Source organism: Marmota flaviventris, chromosome 18 (genome assembly GCF_047511675.1).
Source record: "Marmota flaviventris isolate mMarFla1 chromosome 18, mMarFla1.hap1, whole genome shotgun sequence".
Classification (NCBI taxonomy): Eukaryota; Metazoa; Chordata; class Mammalia; order Rodentia; family Sciuridae; genus Marmota; species Marmota flaviventris.
Genome location: NC_092515.1, coordinates 61361683 through 61383246, shown reverse-complemented (window position 1 = coordinate 61383246; position 21564 = coordinate 61361683). Strand labels below are relative to the sequence as shown.

Genomic DNA, 21564 nt, shown 5'->3' with positions numbered 1-21564 from the left:
GTTTTAAAATTTAGGTCTCCTTTGTGGTTAGTAGACCAGCCTACCAGGAGATACTGTTCTTCCCTCCCTGTATTCAGTAAAGCTGAAATCTGAATGCTAGTTCTTATTTAAAAGGACAGTTCTTCCTTGTTTGGAAGTGTCTGAGTTCAAGTCATGTTCCTGCTGGTGGTTGGAGCCTCACAGTGTCAGGGTACTTCTGGACCAGCTCCCGCAGCCTGGCTGTAAGACTTCTGGGGGCTGTGGGGGAGCCCAGCACCGTGGCTCCTGGGAGGGAGGTTGCCACCTTACCTCAGCCTCATCTGGAGCAGCCTCCCTGCCTGGAGTCCTGTTCAGGTTTCATTGATGAAAGTTTCATGTCTAAACTTGAAAATGTTTTCTCAAGAGCCCTGGACCCTGGTAAGGAAAACTAGCAGCTGCAGGGAGGACACACGTGTGAACTGTTCTCATACCCTGGAGCAGGCTCCTAGGGAACTGCTTGCTTTGCCTCAGTTCCTTGCAGAAGTGCAGAGAACGAGTAGAGGTGGTTTTTGGTACTGCTGGGGTTGCACCAGGGCTGGTGTATGCTTGACAAGCACCCTGCCACTGAGCCACGTCCCCCGCCTGCGTTGTAGAAGGTGAAGGGGTACCACTAGGAGTTCTTAGTGCTCTAAGGGAAACGCAAATGGGCCTGAGCTCGGCAGCCATGGGAAACGCCGCCTCGGGCGTGATTGTTGAGCTCTGTGCTGCCTGGGACACAGCATAGCCCCGCGCGACTCTCCGCACTTGAGTGACGTGGCTGGTCCCAGCGTGCTGTGCTTCCACACCCCAGCTTCCCAGGCTTGGGATTAAGAAGAAAGGTGCTCGGCACCCACTGCATGTTGAAGTGATAGAGCTGTTTTGTTAAATAAAAAGTGTCATGAACACAGTTTTACTGTTGTTCTGTTTTGTGGTGCTGGGGGCAGAACCAGGGCCTTGCATGTGCTGGGTGAGTACTCTGCCACTGAGCTGCACGCCCCCCACCCAACCTGCTTGCTTTTAATTTGTAAAATGTACTGAAGATGAAGTTGCCTCTGTGGCTTGCACTTTATTTCTGCGTGGGGGGTAGGGTCTAGACTGGAGTTGGGAGTTGCTTGACCTGCCTGGGAGTTTTCAGTAGCATTCTCTCGGTCCTAGTCTCTTTCTCCAAAGGACAGCTGTGGCATTTTGCTGGGTGTGGTGGTGAGTGGCCTCTCTGGGAGGGAGGTTGCCACCGTACCTCAGCAACCTGGATCAAGGGTGTGCCTTGCCTGGGTTTCCCCCCAAAGGGACCACATGGAGCTGCCGGCTCTTGGGCCTGGGGTCTAGTGTGCAGGCAGGGACATGCTATGGGAAGCAGGAGGCCTGAGGACCCTGCCAAAGAGCTTTGCCAGCGGGTTGGGCTGTGGCTCAGTGGTAGAGCACTTGCCTAGCACGTGTGAGGCACTAGGTTCCATCCTCAGCACCACATAAAATAAATAAAGGTATTATGTTCATGTATAACTTCAGAAAAAAATATGTGTATGTAAAGAGAGCTTTATAACCCCTGTATCCAAAGAGCCGCTTGCCCTGTCTGTGCCTGGGGCTTTACTTGGGCCAGCCTCAGGGTTCACCTGGTGCCCTAGTGTTGGGCTGATAACATCTGTTCCACTGAGAAGAAAAGGCCAGTCCTCTGGGAAGGACGGGCAGAAGTGACATGGCGAGGGGCAGCAGTGGGTGCTCCCGGACTGCGTCATGCCCACATTCTGAGTTACCAGCTTCCCCTTCTGCCTGGGGGGCAGAGTCCTGCCTTTGGAGGTCATTGTCAGGATTGGAGAGGTTGTACTGTGGGACATTGGCTTGACACTGTACACCTATGATCCCAAGCGTGAGCTGTGGCCAATGTGAAGCCCATGGACTTTCCTGGCCCTTTCCTGTGCCAGGAGCTCACAGGAGGAAGGCCTCGTGACCTTTGTGGAAGTTACAACCCCTCTCTGCACCTGTTCTCAGGGTTAAGACTAAGATGGAGGTGACGGCGCATCACTCTGGGCCTGCAGGCAGGATTAAGTTCCTGATGCCTGTAGTGCATGGCACGGTACCCACACAGGAAGTGGCAGTGGCTGCAGGCGGCTCTCTGTGGGCGTGGATGCACTCAGGGCACCATGCTCTTGAGCCTTGCTGAGCCAGAGGCCTGGATTTTGGTTGGGACGCCCTGGGTGGTAGGGCTGGAGGGCGGAAGGCAGTGCTGCCAGCAGGGTCAGGGTGTGAGGATGGGGGAGGGCAGAAGGTGTCAGGGGCCCCTTCACTGACCAGGGACCTGGACAGCCTGGTGCAAAGGGAAGGAGGGCGTCAATGCCCCTTTGCAGCGTCTCATCAGAGTTGAGGACAGCCTCATGGCTGCATTAAACAGTTTGTGGCATGACATGCAAGCCACGGTGGGGTTATGTTGGCCCCTGGCGCTGGCTCGAGCCCTAACCAGAGGTGGCCTCATTTCCATGGGAACAAGGCACCATTTCTTCCAGTGCATTCACAGAGCCTGAGTGTTTGAGCCCGGCTACTGGCTGCGCTGTCACGGACGCTGCATGTCGTCGTCTGTTGGGGTGATGCTAAGATGAGAATGGCTCCCTGGGGACCAGGCAGTGGCTCAGCGTGCAGCACCACCCCACAGGCCGAGGCTCGCAGGCGCCCCCCCCCTGCTCCCTTCGCTGCCCCGCAGCTGTCTCTGTTGCTTTGTGATTTCCTGATTTTAAACTTCGGCTAACATTTCTTGTTGCAGAATATGGTGTTTGTGAAAACTTGCGGAAGCTGGAGATTACAGGCGTGTCTTGTCGAGACGTCTATGCAAAACGTGAGTCGATCTTTGTTGTCACCTCCTAACTGAGAAGCAGTAAGCTCTAAAGGGAGGAGGGGACAGCTTGGGCCTGTTTCCATTTTCTCGGGTGCCACTCTCAGTCACACTGGATGTTGCGCTTTTTGTTGGTGATGCTGGGTTGGAACCCAGGCCTCATGCGTGTGGACAGGAACCAACCTGTAGCCCCATGTCCTCAGATACAGCATTGGTGGCCTGGCGCTGCTGAGCTCAAGGTGCTGGGTCCCCCGTTTTGAGTGTGCCATGAGCCTCACTTTTAGTTTGCTGGCTGAAGTCTTCAAGAACCTGTGTTTTTATTTCTATAACAGTTTTTGTGCTTATTGATCTAGTGTTGCTGGGGATCCAGGGCACCTGCGTGCTGGGCAAGCTCTTTACCACAGAGCTGCACCTTTGCTCATGTGTGTATGTGTATTTTGTAATGTTTTGATTTTTGCAGTACTGGGGAACCCGGCGGTACTCTACCATGGAGCCACATCGCCAGCCTTTTAAAAAGAATTTTTTTTATTTGGTATTTCTTTTAGTTGTTGATAGACCTTTTATTTTATTTATTTATTTATTTGTGGTGCTGAGAATTGAACCCAGTGCCTCACACATGCCAGGCAAGTGAGCTACAGTTGAGCCACAGCTCCAGCCCTTTTTAATTTTTATTTTGAGGCAGGGCCTCGCTAAGTTGCTGAGGCTGGCTCAGACCTGGCCCTCCTCCTGTCTCAGCCTCTGTCTCTGGGATTCCACGTGTGCACCATGGTGACCACCCATACGTCGTGTAGATTTTAACGGACACATAATTGTGTGTATGTATCGGATACAGTGTGACATTTCAATGCATGTATGTGATATGCGTGGATCAGATCAGGACAACTGGCATGTCTGGCACCCTGTGAGGCTAATACTTAAGTCCTCTTCTGGAATTGTCGCCTGCCAGTTAGCCCTGCTGTACTGCAGGACAGTAGAAGCTACTCCTCCTGTCCTGTCACACTGTGCCCATTTTTGAGAACCCTGAGGTCTGAGCAGTGTGGGCCGCACAGGAAGCAATTCTGGTGCTTCCCGAGCTGTTCCCCAAGGTTCAGGGCCTGCTGCCCCGTGGGGGGTGAACATGTCACCTTCCACAGGTGCCCAGACAGGTGAGCCCCAGACCCCACTGTTCTGCTCTGGTCCTCTGCCTTCCAGGGTCACTGCGGCACTGGCTGAGTGCTCAGTGCCCTTGCCCACTACCTCCCCCACGGCCTCCCTGATGGTGCCAGCGTGTCCCCTTCTTACTGTGGTCGGGCGGCTGGCCCCAGTGTCTCACAGGACAGCCTTCCACCTTCCGACTCCTCTGCAGGTCTGCTAGGCCATTAGGTTTCTCTTGAAGAACAATAAGTTCCAGCAGCCACATCCCAGCAGGGACACAGGTGTTGGCCCCTGTCCAGGCGTTAGGTGTCCTGTTGCACTCAGGGAGGGCACACGAGAGAGGTCGCTGGGAGTGGCGTGACTGGGTGGGTCCAGTGAGGACGTGGAATTTCTTTTTCTTGCTGAGTTTTTTTTTTTTTTTTGAGCTGGGAATTGAATCCAGGAGTCCTCTACCACTGAGCTGTACCCCCAGGACCACCACTCTACCTTTTTTTTAAGAGTTTTAAGACAGGGTCTCACTAAGCTGCTGAGGCTGGTCTTGAACTTGATCCTCCTGCCTGATTCCGAGCTGTTGGGGCAACAGGCTTCTTGAAGATGTTTGCCAAATGCAGAGAATAGTTCTTCCTGCCTGTTGTTTAGTACACCAAGGTGTCTGTGCTGCAATGGCCAAAGCAAATTTTGGTTTTCATATTCCTATGCAGGAAATGTGTTTTGCAAATTTTCCTTGGAAGCTTTATCTGGGAGATAACTGTTAGGCTCTGGGAGCAGAGGATTGAAGGAAAATCAGGCTTAGTTCCTGAACAGGTAGTGAGTTGGCAGCCTTGACTCGCTATGCCAGATCTGAGTCTGGGGGCTGGGAAGTGTCCTCAGTCAAGAGACACACACACCACAGGGACAAAGGGACGCCAGACCTGCCCTGGGCAGATACCTTAGCTGGGTATATAAGGATCCTAGATAGCCTCTCCCAACTCAGGGCCCCACTGAGCTGTGGCCTGGGACCCTTCATGCACTTCTGGCCGGGGGGCAGTGAGCATCCCGGTGAGGTCTCCTGCTCCCGTGAAAAGGGACATCAATGGATGTCCTCTCCAGCTAGTGCTATGTGGCCTGCTGGGTGGCTGAGTGTCCACGAGGGTCACTGTGGTGAGGAAGAGGGAGAAGCGAGACCATGCTGAGCCCTTCCCTGCCGTGTCTGTTCAGGTATAAACCCTCGGGTGAAGTCGGGACGCTTCATGAGAATCCTCCCCGATTACGAGCACATGGGATACAGAGACGTGTACACCTGCCGTACGTACCTCCTGCTGGCTTGGCTTTGCAGGGAGAGCGCAGCTGCATGGAGGTCCTCCAGCTCGCAGCCTGACAGAGCAGACCCTAGTGAGCTGGCCGCCCAGCGCCCAGGGTGGGGTTTGGGGCATTATCAATTAGGACACTCTGGAGATGCACGTTTTAGTGCCTGTCCTTTATTGATGAAGCTACTGCAAAAGTTCACACAGAGGCAGACCAGAGGGTAGTGTAAAAGCCTTAACACTTTTCCCTTCTAAAATGAAGTGTGAGTTGACTTCTAAACTTTATCATTCAGTATGTTTGAATAGCAAATGTGGATTTTTAAAAAAAGGGTGCACTTTTACTAGACAAACACAGGGCAAAGCTCTCCTGCAGAGCTCTGGAAATGTTTCTAAGATGTAGTTACAGAAAATTTGTGCCCCTTTCGCTTTTTATTAGCTCAGAGTGGTTGAGTGGAGGTGGAGAGTGAATTTCAGTCATCAAGAAAGAGATTAAAAATATCACTTGCACTAAAAGCCATTTGAAAGTTTCTAGAAGCGCTCAGAGGTACTTGAGCTGTTGGAGGGTCCGGTCTCAGCTTTGGCTGTCTGGAGTAGACATGGCTGACAACACCTACTGGGAGCAGAAGGAATAGTGTGTCTAAAGAGTTGTTCTGAACACCCCCTCGAGCTCTGGACAGGCCTGCAGTGCATGGCCAGGATCCCTGGGACGGTCCAAGGGCCCAGCCTGCCTCCAGGCCCTGGTGCGACAGACGGCACAGGGGGACCTGGGGACGTGGGAGACGTGTGTGTGAGGAGCAGCAGGCAGTGTGCGGATGCTGACCTCCCCTCACCTGTGGGAGGCGGTCAGAGACTGAGCAGCGCTCTGCCCAGCTGCATGCTGCAGGTTCCTTCCAGCCCTGGGGAGCAGAGGTCCCCTGCTGCTGGCAGCCGGCCTGGTGTGAGTGTTGAGCTGTAGAGGACGGGCACCAGGAGTCCTCTGCTCCCCTCTGTTTGGCTCTCTGGGACAGGAGTCTGTCTGGAGCCCAAGTGGTGCTCGAGTGGAGCTCCAGCCCACCCCTGGGGAGCCTGGGCAGCCAGGACTCAGGAGTTACCTGACGTGTCTGGGCTGGGCTCTTGTCCTTCAGCCGGTGTTCCGAAGCCTTCCACCGGGGATTAAGAAGAGCTTGAGTGCAGACCCCTGCTTCTGGGAGGTCACTCCGGGCACCTGTGCTGCCTGTAGCTGGGAGCTTGACCACTGGCTGGTGGGATTGGAGAACCACCGTGCCCCTGAGCTTCGAGTGTGGTTGTAGAACCACATTGTAGGAACTTGGAAATCCAGAAAAAAGCAAGGGGAATCCCTTGTTGTGAGCACTGGTTGCATTTCTCTGGACATATTTAAATAGCAAGTGGCCTCCTAGCACTCCATTGGGTTCCTGGGCTGACAGAGACACAGGCAGCCGCAGTCCCGGAACCCCCTTGCACCGCCTGTCGATGCAGGCTTTTGTTTTTGGTTATCATCAGAGATTGAACCCAGGGGTTCCGAACCACTGAGCCACATCCCCAGTCCTTTTTATTTTTTGAGATAGGGTCTTGCTGAGTTGCAGAGGTTGGCTTTGAACTTGTGATCCTCCTGCCCCAGCCTCCCTGGGATCATAAGCCTGGGCCACTTTGTCTGGTTTCAGCAAAGTGTTTTTGACTGCAGGGTCTCAGTGGCAGTATGCAGACACAGGAATGGGGGCTTAGCACTGCGACCATGTGGGAAGGAGCTGGAGGGACACTCCAGACCCTGAGGCACTTTCCAGTGGTATCTGGTGGGAGGCCCTTGCAGAGCTCTGGCCCACCACGTGGACCCCCAGCACTGGCTGGGGGGTGAGCAAGGAAGGAGGGACATACTTCTCAGGGGGAAGGGTGCTGGGGACAGGGTGCGCCCCTTGGCTGTTGGGATTTTCCTCCCACCTTTGTCCTGGTTAGAGCAGAAGCAGTGGGTGGGAGACCCCATCGGGTGTGTTTGTGCTTTCCTTTGGGACGGGAGAGAAGCTCTAGGCATCCATCCCAGGCACCTCAAGTCTGCAAACAGACCCGAGGACATAATTGCGGGTCTCCTGCTGCACCCGGCTGGGGACTGCTGTGGGCACCTTCTCCCAGCAGCCCATCCTTCTGTCCCTCATGCCCAGATGTGGTTTCATGCTGGTCAGCCCTTCCTGTTGGGCCGTGGGAAGGGCCAGAGCATGGGTGCTGGGGTTTCCTGTTGGCTCTTGGCCGGGAGTCCCTTGGCCTTTCAGAGTGCTGCTCCAGGTGGAGGTGGGGACGAGTTCTGAACACAGCCCCTCAGGGCTGCCCCGGGGACATGAGCCCGGGGTGAGGTGGTTTTGTGTGGAAGAGGCTGTTGCAGAACCTCTGTGGCCTGCTGCTGGGAAGGCCAGCCCTGGGGTCTGCAGGAGGAGCTGTCACCTAAGCTATGGGAGGGAGCCAGCTGGCCTGGAGGCCCTGGGGGTGGTGAGCATGAGTGGTGTGAGGGCAGCCTTTTCTGAAGTTCACCTCCTCCAGCTTTTGACCCCAGGTGACGCAGTGCAGTGTGTGACTCTTTCCTAAGCTTGGCGCCCCGTCCTGTTAACCCTTGGTGTGTTCCTCAGGTGCATGAGCGTGGGCTACTCTAGGGGGTCCTGGGCGGGTGGGCAAGCCCCAGCACTGTCTTCTGGCCTTAGACCTGGAGGGACAGGTGTCCAGGCGGAGAGGTGAAGAAAGGGCAGGTCTGTCCGGTCACTGTGGCCATCGAGGAGAGCTTGATCGCAGTTCAGGTTCCTTTGAAAGGCCGTTTCTAGCCTCTTTCTCTTGGGACCGGTTGTTCCCCAGGGGTCACGGAGGGGGCTGTTGAAGCTGAAGCAGCTGCCCTCGTGCCAGCAGAGCTCAGGAGTCCAGCGAGGATGTCAAGCTGACCAGCCGTCTGGGATGCTGTGCTCTGTGATGCTGCTTCTCAGCAGAACAGGCCACCTCCTGCTCCCGTTGGAGGTGCCAGGGTGTGTGGCAGGTCCCTTAATCACAAGCCCAGGGGCTTTGAGGGGGAAGTGGCTGAGTTCTTAGAACTAGATACTGTTGGCAGTGAAGTGGGAGGTGGGGGGGGGGAGACAGACAGGGTCTTGCTGGGTAGTGTTTTTTTTCCTAGTGTTTTATGAAATTCTGGAAACATGTGGAACAGTTGAAAGGACGGCACAGGAAATGCCCATCTCCATCTGGTTCTGCACAGGCACTCTGTCCCGCTTCCCTGACACTGGCCGCCCCCCTCTTGTCTGTCCCACCCTGTCATCCCTCTGTTGACTCTGTGTGTGGAAATGGGGACAAACCCAGGGCACTCTGCCACTGAGCCACATACCCAGCTCTTTTGATTTTTATTTTCAGACAGGGTCTGGCTAAGTTGCTGAGGGCCTTGTTGAGTTGCTGAGGCTGGTCTTGAACTTGGATCCTCCTGCCTCAGCCTCCATAGTGCTGGGATCACAGGTGTGGCCTCCACGCCTGGTTTGACCGAGATCTGGGTGGGTTTCACCGTAAGCTGCAGACCTCAGTGTGCACTGAGCCTGCTCGTGGGCGTTTATCTCATGGAGGTCAGTGTGTGCTCATGGCTCTTTGTCCTGCTTGTTCCTGCCTGTTAATAACTAATCCATCCAGGAGTGACCGGCCCGTGGCCGGCTTCACTGTGTACGCTGAACAGACTCGGGCTTGTTCTGAAGGGGAGTCCCCCGCAGGGAGTCCCGCGTAGGCACACAGGTCTTGTCCTCCGGTTCAGCAATGTCCTGATGGCCTCGGGCTGGCCCTGGTCCTTCTCCCTCCAGTTGTCTGGCCCCACCCGAGGCCGCCTGGGTCCCCGCACTCCGGGCCATGGTGGTGCCTCCTCGCTGTTGCCCTGCTCTCCTGGCCAGTCTGGTTGACTTCCCTTCCTGCGCTCGGGGAGGGGATCAGTGCTCGGAAACCACCCATGGCTCCCGCTCTAGAGCTGCACCTGCAGGCCTGGCCCGAGAGCCCAGGCCTTCCCTCGGGGCCTGTGCCCGGCTGGGGCCCCGGCTGCTCACCCTCCCGCCGTTGCCGGGCCTGAGCGTGCCCTCGCCTCTTCTCCCTCCAGTGCTCCACCGGTACCGGCACATTTTGGGATTGTGGCAGCCAGACATCGGGCCATACGGAGGACTGCTGAACGTGGTGGTGAGTCTGCAGGCCTGTGAGGGCACCTGCCCACGTGGCGCTCTGCCTTCTGTGAGGCGGTGGCATCTGCCAGCCCTGGCTGGGGTCTGGCCTGAGAAGAATAGACAGATTTCAGCAGCTCTTTAGCCTCTCACTGCGCCCTTGGGCTCTCTGATGCCCCGACTGGGTAGCTGTGAGGTCCTCAGGCCCTGGACCTGCCAGGCCAGGCTTCCTGCTCACCCGCTGGCGATGCTGGTTTTGCCTGTGCTGTTGGCTCCCGATGAGGGGCGGCAAGTTAGAGGAGGGCGGGGTGCGCAGGGCGACCACACTCTCCTTGTGCAGGTGGATGGCCTGTTCATCATTGGCTGGATGTACCTGCCCCCACACGACCCTCATGTGGATGACCCCATGCGGTTCAAGCCTCTGTTCAGAGTCCACCTGATGGAGAGGAAGTCCGCCACGGTGGAGTGCATGTATGGCCACAAAGGACCCCACAACGGCCACATTCAGGTGGGTGAGAACCCCGGTCTCCTGTAGGCATGTGTGGCGTGGGGACAGGTTTCTTTTGGCCATTACCATCCCCAGGGCCATCCTGGGTGATAGGTGTCCCCAAGTGTGCCATGCTCCACAGCTGGGGACCCGCTCCTGTACAGACAGAGGAGGAGGAGGAGGAGGAGGAGGAGGAAGGGCTCCCCTGTGCTTGCTGGGGCCCTGCTGGGAGTCCCGTTGGGGGGGAGCCTTTTCCTCGTTGCCCCACAGTTCCCGTGCTGGGGCGCCAGTAGGTGGGCATGGCGCTGAGGGCGAGGGAGTTATGACCGGCCCACCGTTCCTTGTGTGTGCTCCCTGCTGTGACACTGAAGATTGTGAAGAAGGACGAGTTCTCCACCAAGTGCAACCAGACGGACCACCACAGGATGTCCGGTGGGAGGCAGGAGGTGAGCCGCGCGAGGGGAGGGTGTGTGAAGACCGTGTGCCTGGCGCTGGTTTTTGAGGATCGTGCCTGGCCTTGCCCCATCGGGCAGAGCAGATGTGGGAGGCTGCAGGTTTGAGGCGGGTGACGGGCCCCAGGCCATATCTGATCCTCCTTCAGAGCAGCGGCTGGCAAGTGCGTGGGAGGGCCCTTGAGCCTCGCCACGGGTGAGTGCCCACGCCCTCATATCTTTTGCGGACTCTCCCCTGCTGGAGGCTGAGCCCTTTTTGCTTGGGGGCTGCTGTGGGTGTGCAGTGCCCAGGCCCCTGGTGTCCCTTGCGGTTGTGGCGGTGCAGGAAGCGCGCATGGTTTCCTGCGATGCCTTGGGGTTTCAGTTGGAGACTCTGAGACACACTGCTCTGGAGACATTTTTATAGGACTTGAGCTTGTCCCACGTAGCAGCTCACCGCAGCTTGTGTTCTTTGTTGGGTGAACATTTCTTAGCATTTCTGAATGCCTGCTGGTTTCCCCACTGGCCAGGGAACCCCGGGGAGTTGGGGTGAGTGGCGCCTGCGCCTCTGTCATGTTGGTGCTGGTGGGTGTGGTCCTTCTCTTCCTGGGTGGACGGCAGGTGAAGATGGAACATGGCAGAGGTGCCTGTTTCATTTTAGATTTGACTTTGTGTGATTTGTCATACAGGTGAAAAGTGACATTTTCCAAGAGACTTCTCAGGGGTTGGGACCTTACGCCAGAAGGCCATGCACTGCATCTCTGGGAACCTCCCTGTGAGCTGCTCTGCAGGCTCTGCCTGGCAGTGGACCAGTGTCCGTCCAGCTTGGGGACAGGGTAGCTCCCGAGAGCCGGGCTGGGCCTGCATGCCCTGCTGGTACTGCTGGGCTGGTCGAGGCCACTGCTGCATGCCTTGTCACGAGGGAGTGGAGAGCAGTGCCCCGAGTTCAGGTGTCTCTGAGCAGGGCCGCCAGGCGTCCCCCCAGGTGCACATACTGCCTGGCTTGTCTGCCTGTCGCCCCACCTCTCTGCCCACTCCCACAGGCTGAGGCCTCTGGGGACAAGGGGAGGAAGGAGGGGCACACTTCCTCTGTCTGGGCACCAGGGCAGCCCTGGGGGGACTGGACGTCACTGCAGGCTCCTGCATTCTCCTGAGCGTGGAGCTAGTTGACAGTGAGCCTCCTTCAGAGACCCTGTGTGCTCGTCAGCTCTGGTTGGTGTTCCCGCAACGCCTCTCCACTGCTAACCGGGCCCTCGTGTGGTCCTCTGGGTGGGACTTGGCTCCAGCACCCTCAGCACAGTGTGTTGCATCTTTGTTTCTCCCACTGGATTACCTCATTTTACCTGTTACTCATCTGTTCAGTTGTTGGTCTTTCCCTGTAAGTTGAGCTGCCATTTTAACGGAAAGTTTAATTTTTTTTCTTTTTCCTTTTTTTGGTTCTGGGGATTGAACCCCGGGGAGCTTAACCACTAAGCCACACACCCAGCCCTTTTTTATGTTTCACTCTGAGATTTTGAGACAGAGTCTTGATAAGTTGCTTAGGGCTTCACTAACCTGCTGACACTGGATTTGAACCTGAGATCCTCCTGTCTCAGCCTCCTGAGCTGTTGGGATTACAGATGGGCCATCAAGCCCAGCCCAGAAGGTTTAGTTTTGATGAAGTCTAATTTGCAAAGATTTTCTTTTGGGGCTGCTTTCTGTGTTCTAAAAACCTTTGGACCAGATAGTTTGTTTAAAAAAAAAAAAAAAGGCTGAGCTGGGTGTGGTGGCCTGTGATCCCAGCTACTTGGGAGGCTGAAGAGGGGTTTGCAGCTTGAGGCCAGCCTCAGCAATGGAGTGAGACCCTGTCTGAAAGAACCAAGAGGGCAGGATGTAGCTCAGTGATAGAGCCCCCTGTATTAAAAACAACCGCGGTAGCCCTTGTCAGGTCTTGCTGCAGTCAGGTGTGGTCCACCCTGAGTTAGCTGCTCGTGTGTGGTCCCAGACAGGAATCGGGTGTGCTCTTCGGCATGGGGGTGGTCTGGTTGGCTAAGCACCACTGGCCGCAGACTTTCCTTCTCCCAGGAGGGCTTGGGCTCCTCCCGTGAGAAGTGAGGACCGGCCTGGCTGTGCTGGCGGTGTGGTTCCATGGTGCTGTGAGCCAGGGCTGGGGCTCTGCAGTGACGAGTGTCTCAGTCTCCCGCCCTCACCTTGCTCAGGAGGCTGTGTGTGGGTTCTGGGGGTTTCTGCTTGGTGCCTGATGGGCCGCCATCTGAGGGGCGTTGGACCTGGAGGTCAGCGGGGAGAGCCACAGTCCTTGCAGGACTAGTCTCTGCCATGGATGGGTGTTTCTGTCCCTCCCCCATGTGCATGGTGAGTCCCCAGGCCATGCCGCAGTCTGGCTGGGCACAAATCACGAGCCACTGAAGCAGGAACAAACTTTATTTCTGAACTCCACCAGCACACTCCACACTCACTCCCCGGGAACTCTCCCGAACGCCACCCACCCGGTTCCTCTAGGAACACACCACACCCACACCGGAAGTCCCCCTACCGGAACTTCACCAACCAACGCGAACTCTTTAGGAATCCCCGCAAGAGCTCAACCGGAACTCAACAGGAACTCTGCGAGAACTCAAAAGTCATCATCTTAATGGCTTGCTGGCGTCACCTCTCAACCAATACTATCGGCAAAATGCCAGGGGCCATTCCGACTCGGCTGTGGCTCTCAGCAAGGCCACACGCAGGGTGTTTCTGGCCCATGTCCCCGACCCCGGCCGTGGATGGGTGTGTGACCCCTCCATCTCTGCTTCTTTCCGTTAGGTTCTGTGGGGTCAGGATGGAGGTCCTACGCCTGTTCTGTGATGTGGATCTAAAGTCTGTGTGTTTAGAATGTCGTGAATAGAATTTGGGGAGGACACCAGATATTGACCTCAGGGGCACTTAACCACTGAGCCACATCCCAGCCCTATTTTTTATTTTATTTAGAGACAAGGTTAGTGCCTTGCCGTTATAGAGGCTGGTTTTGAACTTGTGATCCTCCTGTCTCAGCCTCCCAAGCTGCTGGGATTACAGGCGTGCGCCGCTGCGCCTGGCTGCTGAGGCTGGTTTTGAGCCTGCCATCTCCTGCCTCAGCCTCCCGAGCCGTGGGATTACAGGCAAGCACTACCATGCCCGACTGTAAATAGAATTTTTAAAAATTTAACTTCCTGCCCTCTGCTGCTAGTAGGTAAGATGGGCTGATTGCTGGCCAACTTAGTAGCCCTGGCCTCCTGCTGCCCTGCGGAGAATTGCTGGACAGTAACACAGTAAAGCCACCTATGAACTGTAGCTGGTTTTCTCTTTTTTTGGTTGACTTTTGGGGTGTGACCCTAGGACCTGAAGCCAAGGGTGCTCTACCACGGAGCACTCTCCCTGGTCTTGTTTCTTTTCCTTTTTCACGTTGGAGACAGGGTCTTGCTGAGTGTCCCAGGCTGGCCTTGGAGCTGCCACCCTCTCCTTCCTCAGCTTCCTGAGAGCGGTAGCAGCCACCTGCCACCACACCTGGCTTCTTTTCTTTTTCTTTTTGATTTTTTTCCTGTGAACTGTTTCTGCCTCCATTTGGGGGCTAATTCTAGGTAGTTGTTGGAAACACCAAGTCAGGAACTTGGAGATTTGGATACATTGGGCTAATTGTGTAGAAGCGGAGTGAAGGACTGGTGTCCTGAGTGGCGGAGGCTGCAGGACGACAGCTGCGCCAGGGACTTACAGACATGCGCTCTGCCTGGTCCAGGGCACCTGCAGGCCTGGACGGAAGATGTCCCGGCCCCTGCGCTGCGCTATCCCGTGTCACTCAGCAATGGCCAGGCTGACTTGTGTGGTGGGGGCTAGGGCCCAGTGTCCTGCTGCACCGCTGTCCCAGGAGCCCGAGGACCAGGCTCCCTGGGTACTGCTGGGCTGGCTGGCGAGTCCCAGGCCCACAGCTGCCCCGGCTCTTCCCGGTCACTGCCCTCACCCCCACCTGCCCACACAGGGGTCATGCCTGTGTTCTCTTGGAAGGAGTTCCGGACGTGGCTGAGGGAGGAGTGGGGCCGCACACTGGAAGACATCTTCCACGAGCACATGCAGGAGCTGATCCTGATGAAGTTCATCTACACCAGCCAGTACGAGTGAGTGAGGCCTCGGGGGCGCAGCCCTGCCGGCTCCTGGTGGGGGGCTGGGGGGCTGGGGTGTGTGTGGGGTGGGGGGATGGGGGTGCAGTTGGGTCCCGGTTCCTGGAGTCTCAAACAAAGAATTGAGCAACTCCTGCAGAAGAAAGGGCGGTGCGTTTATCCAGTGGAAGTGACAGCAGCACTCCGTGGGCCTCCAGAATGGAGGGCAGCCAGGGAGGCTCCCGGCGGAGACCTCGGAGTCTTGCCCTTAAGTGCTGAGCCTGCCTGGATCCTCTGCCCTTGGACCTACTCGGACACTTTGCCCTGTATTTCCCCTTTGGTTACTTGATTTTCGCCTGATTGGAATATGGAACCTGTGACTGAGAGTTGCCATGGCGATCAGCCCTCCCTGGGGCAAGTGGCCGTGGTCAACAGGGACATGATGACTCAGCTCCCTGTCTTATGCTCTCATATCTTGCCTGTGCCACCTTGAGGTCCCTGAGGTCCTGGCCAACTCCCACCTTGGTGTCTAGTGTCTTGATTCGCCACTGTCAGCGCCCCCCGCTGCCCCGGGCACCCCCCGCCGCCCCAGGCACTCCAGTGGCCAGCAGGCTTCGAGGCTGGGCTCTTGTCCTTTCATTTGCCTGTGGTCACAGTGCCTGGGTGCTGTCCCCTGCCCAGTGACGTGGGCTCCTTTCCTCGGGTGACGGAGCAGGAGTGGCATTTCCTTTCCTCCTGCAGAAGCTGTGCAGTGCTGCTGGGGAGGAGCGCTGGTGCCCCGGGGAGCTGACCTGCAGGCTGGAGGGCGACTGGTCAGCCAGGCGGTGTCCCCCGGGCCTGAACGCCTGCCGTGAGCTAGCTGACCCCCACGCCCTTCTTGCTCCCCTGCAGCAACTGCCTGACCTACCGCCGGATCTACCTGCCGCCAAGCCGCCCCGACGACCTCATCAAGCCCGGCCTCTTCAAGGGCACCTATGGCAGTCACGGCCTAGAGATCGTCATGCTCAGCTTCCACGGCCGCTGTGCGAGGGGCACCAAGATCACGGTGAGTGCGGCCACGCTGCTGCAGCCTGGGCCTCCTGGGAACACGGAAGTGTTGATTCCCAGGTCCCCTCACAGGCCCGCTGACCCAGAACCTGCCTTTTCGTGAGGTCCCTGGGGTGTGTGGGTGTCCCAAGATGGCCTTGCCTCCACTGGTGCGTAGACCCTGGGCAGGCTGAGGACTTGCTGGTGTCTGATTTAACTGGGTAGGGGGCTCCCCAGCTGCCCAGGAGCAGGTGTGCAGCCTGTGGGACCTCTGGTGGGGACCCTCTGCAGGAACACAGCGCCTGTAGCTTGCCTGGCCTTCGGTCAAGAGGTGGAGCCGCTCAGGCCCTGAGTGGGCTGCCAGCAGGCTGCATGTTATCAGGGCCACGTGCATGCTGTCCCCACCTGTCACTTGACACTTGTTGGTTGGTTTCTGGCAGACGGCCCTGACATAGAAGAAACACAGCCTCTTTACTGAACCCCAGGAAGGAGGAGCAGTGGCCTTCTGCTCCTAGGAAGCTCCTTCTAGAGCAGGGCCTGAAACAAGGCAGGCGTCTGCGGGTGCAGTGACCCTTCCCTGCGGTCTTTGTTTGGAGCCGCAGGACCGCAGGGTCTCGGGTCAGGCTCAGGACCTGTGCTTAGGCCTGCCACCAGCAGCCAGGCCCCAGGAAGGCCTAGGGCTTCTCTGCGAAGGGGACTGGTTCCCACCTGAGGGTCTCTGAGTGCAGCTGAGCACGTGTGTTGGTGCCTGTGGTCCCTATCCACGTGTCCTCATGTCCCTCCTGCTCCCTGTCTCTTCCCTGGTGAAGCCCCACTGTTGGGGTTGCTGTTAAGTAAGGGGTAGTGCTGGTGCCCGCGCCTGTGGCCACCGCCGACTCGGCCTGGAGGTGTGCGGTGTTTCCCTGGGCCACTGAGCCCTGCTGACTGATGCCCACTTGCCTGCAGGGCGACCCCAACATCCCTGCTGGGCAGCAGACGGTGGAGATCGACCTGAGGCACCGCATTCAGCTGCCCGATGTCGAGAACCTCCGCAACTTCAACGAGCTCTCGCGCCTCGTGCTGGAGGTGCGTGAGCAGGTGCGGCAGGAGCAGCAGCAGCAGGACGGCGAGGGCCCTGCCCCACCCCAGGGGCTGCTGTCAGCACGGGGGCCACCTGGGGCACCTGCCGAAGAGGGTGGGGACCCCAGAGGTGGAGCAGCTGTGGCCGAGCAGCCAGCCCAGTCCGGGCAGGGACAGCCGTTCGTGTTGCCCGTGGGTGTGAGCTCGAGGAACGAGGACTACCCGCGGACCTGCAGGATGTGGTGAGGCCTGGGCTGGGAGGCGGTCTGGGCCTCCACAGGCGGGTGGCAGGGGCGCCCCCAGCTTGGCTAGCGGGAAGCTTCTGTGTGCTGTCCTTGCCTGGGAGGACCCGGGCCTCATCCGAGCTTCCTGGTCACGAGAGGAGCAGAGGGGCCCCACCAGCGCCTCTGCAGTGACGTGGGGACTGCAGAGAGCCAGGTGAAAGGTAGATGGTGGCAGCTGGCCTCCTCCCCTCCCCCAAGGAACCCGTCCCGTGGCTTGCTGTGTGCTCACCGTGGGCACCTCCTGCCACTGCCTAGTGAGCACAGTCAGACGTGCCCCACGGTCGCCCCGCAGTCTCCCCTCCTCCATGCCCACTGTCATGTTTCTGCCAGACGTGGGCGGCCACCAGAGTGAACAGACGCCAGCCTGCATCTCCAGTGAGGGATGGTGGCTGGCTTGGGAAGGGCCCACACGAGGGCCTTGCCTGGAGGGCCTCCCAGGGGGGTGGACCAGGTCCCTGCCCCAGTCCCCTCTCCCTTTTCACGGGAGGCCCAGGTCTTGCACCACTGTGGGCGTCCTCTAAGCACCCACGGCCAGCTGTGCCAGGCGACTGCTGTGGGCCCACTGCAGAGCTGGAGTGTTCTCTGGTCGCAGAAGGAGAAGCTTCCGTGTCCTGAGGGCACGGTCCCCTCACCTCGGCCTCTCACATGGCACTTTATTTTGCCTCTGTTGGCTGAGTCCACGCCGGTGACGGTGCTGGGCGTCTTCCAGTGCCAAGTACCCGGAGGGTTTGGCGCCTGGACGCACGTGGTGCAGGACTTGTGCTTTACCTGGTGCCGGTGTGCCTGTGGCTGAATCCAGTCCTGTGGTGGGAGGCACCGAGTGTTCCAGGGTGGCCTCCGTGCCCCACAAGAGGGAAGGCTTTGCTGTAAAATGTCATGGCTCACCAGCCCTCATGGCCAGCCTGGAGCCCTGCCTGCTGGCCAGGAAATTCTGTTGGCCCATCCCTGGCTGACGTTCGGGGTGGTCCTCCAACCTGTGTGAACCTTGGGCTGCCTTGGCACCAGGGAGCATGGCCTTGTGCCTTCCTGCTGGCTTGTGTCTGAGGTGTAGCCACAGCACCTGCTGTCCGAGCACAGTGCCTTGGCCTGGTAGATGTGGGGGCACTTCTCTCTCCTGAAAAAGCCTCTGGACACAGGCTCTGTGGTCTCCTCTCCCGGCCCATGGAGCCTCAGTGTGGCCTGGGTGAGGTGGAGGCCCTGGCACCATCCATGCCCTGGGAGATTGCAGGCCAGCCCCTCACCTGTCCAGCATTAGTACTTGAAGGAAGGACAGAGATATAACGTATTTTATTCCTTTCTTTTTGTGGTGCCAGGGATCAAACGCAAGCATCCCACCACCCAGCTTCACCACGGCCCTGTTGTCCTTTTTTTTTTTTTTTAAATATTTATTTTTTAGTTGTAGGTGGACATAGTATCTTTATTTTATTTTCACGTGGTGCTGAGGATCAAGCCCAGTGCCTCATGCGTGCCAGGCGAGCGCTCTGCCTCTGAGCCAGGGCCCCCAGAGCTGTGTTTCAAACCCTCAGGTCTGGTGGTCAGTCCCAGGCGGCACCTCTTGTTTCTGAGTTGACGGTGTGACGGCCTCATCACCCCAGGATGGAGGACCCTACTTTTCTGGCTTGCTTCATGTGGATGCGTCCTTTGCATCAGAATTCTCAAGGGGCCCTGCCCAGCACCGTGCCTTGGCAGGGGTGTGGGTGGACATGGCAGTCAGCGAGGGCCCAAGATCGGATCCTGGGCTTCTGCCCACGGGCTCCCCAGTACCCAGAGTGCTTGGCCCCTTGTGCCCTCTTCCAGTGCTGCCGGCGGCCATTCCAAGCTCTGGGCTGCGTGCTGTGAGGGTGGGCGCCCAGGGTAGGTGTGCTGTGCTCTGGGGGCGGCCTCTCCCTGACCTCTCCCTGTCTCTGCAGTTTCTACGGCACCGGCCTCATTGCCGGCCACGGCTTCACCAGCCCCGAGCGCACCCCTGGCGTCTTTGTCCTGTTTGACGAGGACCGCTTCGGCTTTGTCTGGCTGGAGCTCAAGTCCTTCAGCCTGTACAGCCGGGTGCAGGCCACCTTCCGGAATGCAGATGCACCGTCCCCACAGGCCTTTGAGGAGATGCTCAAGAATATCCAGTCCCTTACCTCCTGACCACCACGCCTGCTGTGGGCCAGCCTGGCCCTGCTACCAGGAGCGGAAGCAGCATGCACTTTGAAATGCGGCCTTTTTATAGAATGCGCACCTTCTCGCCAGGGGCCCCCACCCCGCCCCGAGACACTGTATGCAGAGCGTGTAACGTGTTCCTGTAAGGTGTTGGCAGCCAAGGAGATGCTGAGCATGTCTCCCTCCCTCTCTCCCCTCACTCACACACGTACACCAAAAAAAAACCAAAAAACCAGGAGCAGATGAACCAGATGAGATCTTCTCGACCAGGTGGAGCTTGCTGGAGGCCTTCCTCTTTAGGGAGCGTGGGCCACAGTCACTTCCCCTGCACGTGCACACCCCTCTTGTCTGAGATGTTCTGCTCCACCCTCCCTCCCCACTGGACGAGGAGCAGACGTGGTCATGACTGCGGGGCCTGGGGGTGGGCAGGAGGAGGTGCAGGACTCCGTGGGGACGGTGAACGGGGACAGTAAGTGCAGAGAGGAGCTCGGGGAATTGATGGAGCATCAGGGTCCTGTTTGGGACTCTGCGTTGAGTTTCCTTTCTCTGCTGACTTGCTTGGATTTTGGACAGAAAGGCTTTTCTCCCCGATCAGTGTTCCAGTCAGTGAAACGGGACCAGGGTGTGGAAAGCGGGATCGTCACTGTGCGCGCAGGTCTCTGCCCTGCCCCGCCACGCTCCACGTGAGAACCAAGGTCACCGCTACCAGGACCGTGCCGCAGTGAGCTCCCGCCAGGCGCCCTCCTGCTCCCCTCTGCAGAGCCACCTGACCCCTGGAACAGCACGCCAGGCTGCTGGGGACCCTCCAACCTGGAGACTCCTGCCTGAGGTCTGGTGACGTCGTGTCTCCTGGAGGGCAGCACGACATGCCAAGGCCTCAGGATCTGGTGTCCACCCCGTCCGCCTCAGGGTCACTGATGCCAGGTTACCTCTTCTCAGCTGCTTGTCCTCGTTGGCCCCTCTGAGCCCTTATGCTGGCACTCAGAACAAACTTGTCCTCCTGACGAGAGGGCTCAGGGTGGTGGCATTCAAGCACGGAGACCAACGTCTGCCTGGCCTTTCAACCATCCTGGTACCCAGCTCCGATGCTGGAAAGCTCTTTTGCTTCCAGCAGCCGGTGAACCAGCTCTGTGGCAAGGCCCCTCGGCACCTGGGCTCCCCGAGAGGTCCTGTTCTTTGGGAAGAGGCAGATGGAGGAGCTGGGCTCTCTCCTGGGCAGCAGCAGGGTCCATGTGCTGCCTGAGCCCTTCTTGAGACACCCCACCCCATGACTTCTGGCGGCCTGCAGCGTTGCTCAGGCGAGGTCCCATTCCCGGTACCTTTTGCAGGGTTGAGCCTCGAGCCTCCGTGACTTCCTTTGTTAGTTGTGACTCTACCAAGCGAGGAAGTCTCCGGCAGGCTGTTAGGACACCAAGGCTGCTTGGGCCTGTGCTGGGTGCTCTGAGTCACCACTGGCAAATCAAGAGTGCGTTTCTTACCAGGGGCCTGGGGCTTGCTTTGAGGGACCCTCCCTCGGAGGTTCCCCTCAGCCTTGTAAAGAGCACATTGGTTGAAGACGAGTGCGTGTAATTAAAAAAACCCTCAAACCTAGTCACGTAGTGGCTTCCAGTGTCTGGGCATATAAGTGATTTGTCCTGACTATTATCCTGGCTCCTGTGTGTGTGGAGTGTGGGCCGAAAGTCCACCCCACTGGTCTCGGCCTGGGCAGGGCCAGCAGCTGGAAGGTAAGGCCTGCTCGGCAGCACAGCTGGTCTCTCCTGGCTGTGAGGGGGTGGAGTGTTTCTGCACCCTGCATCCTTACGCGCTTCCACGGGAACAGGTTCCACGTGGGAGGCCCCTCCGCTCACTGGCTGCAGGAGAGGGTCCTGAAGGCCGAGCACTGTCAGAGCTTGATGAGCGGCTCCAGGAGGCACCCTGGAGGCGTGGGAGGGTGCAGTGGGCCAGGGACGGCCTTGGTCCTCCAGGGCCTGGAGCTGGTGACTGACTAGTGTGGGGTGAGGAACTTCACGGGCCTCTGCTCACTTGGATGTGCTGTGCGTCGTGTGGAGCCACGTGAGGGGGCTTTCAGGCACACGCCTGAGAGTCCTTGCGTGGCCTGGCAGTATCGGGGCATGTGGGTCCTCCTGGGTTCAGCCACCGGCATCCATTGTCGGGTGCGAGTGGCTTTGGAGGCCTTTCTCCCTGGGCCCTTCCTGCTTTGCCCTGGTACCTGACAGGGTCCTGTGCAGGACATGTCAGTGGCTCACGGCCCTGTATCCATCACCCCAGGCTGTCAGCTCCCCTTCTGCTCTCCTCCTGGGGCCACCTTCCTGGGACTGAGCCTGGCAGGTGGGTGTCCAGCAGTGGCCCTCCACTGGCAGGCACCCTGGGAGCCACTCCTTTTCCTACTTTGTGCACAGTGAGCCAAGGGGTGGTGTCGGTACAGTGTACTTCTCCCTTCACTGAAAAATGGGAGGTGTGTGCTGCTGTGACCTGGACGGGGAGGACCCCCTGGCCAGCTGGTGCTCTGCCTGACCCTTCTGGGCCTTTTCCATGGTTGCTTGGGTCTTCCCATCCTGCTCACTGTGCTCACTTCTTAGTGCTCACGAGCAGCCACGGAGAGGAAAAAACCCTGCTCAGCCCTGTTCTCATGAATTG

At 58.1% G+C, this 21564-nt stretch overlaps 1 protein-coding gene across 2 annotated transcripts in view; it reads left to right on the top strand.

Annotated features, from left to right (window-relative positions):
- Fbxo31 (F-box protein 31) overlaps positions 1–20517 on the top strand; it is a 31288-nt gene extending 10771 nt beyond the window's left edge. The window contains exons 2-10 of one of the 2 annotated variants that reach the window (XM_027933007.3): positions 2750–2821; positions 5150–5236; positions 9329–9405; positions 9727–9894; positions 10245–10319; positions 14322–14431; positions 15305–15458; positions 16385–16740; positions 18693–20517. In XM_027933007.3, coding sequence (XP_027788808.3) covers positions 2750–2821; positions 5150–5236; positions 9329–9405; positions 9727–9894; positions 10245–10319; positions 14322–14431; positions 15305–15458; positions 16385–16740; positions 18693–18915 — 1322 coding nt within the window. In that variant the 3' untranslated portion in view covers positions 18916–20517. The remainder of the gene's footprint in view (positions 1–2749; positions 2822–5149; positions 5237–9328; positions 9406–9726; positions 9895–10244; positions 10320–14321; positions 14432–15304; positions 15459–16384; positions 16741–18692) is intronic. The other variant, XM_027933006.3, reaches the window with a different exon arrangement.
- The last annotated feature ends 1047 nt before the right edge of the window (positions 20518–21564 follow it).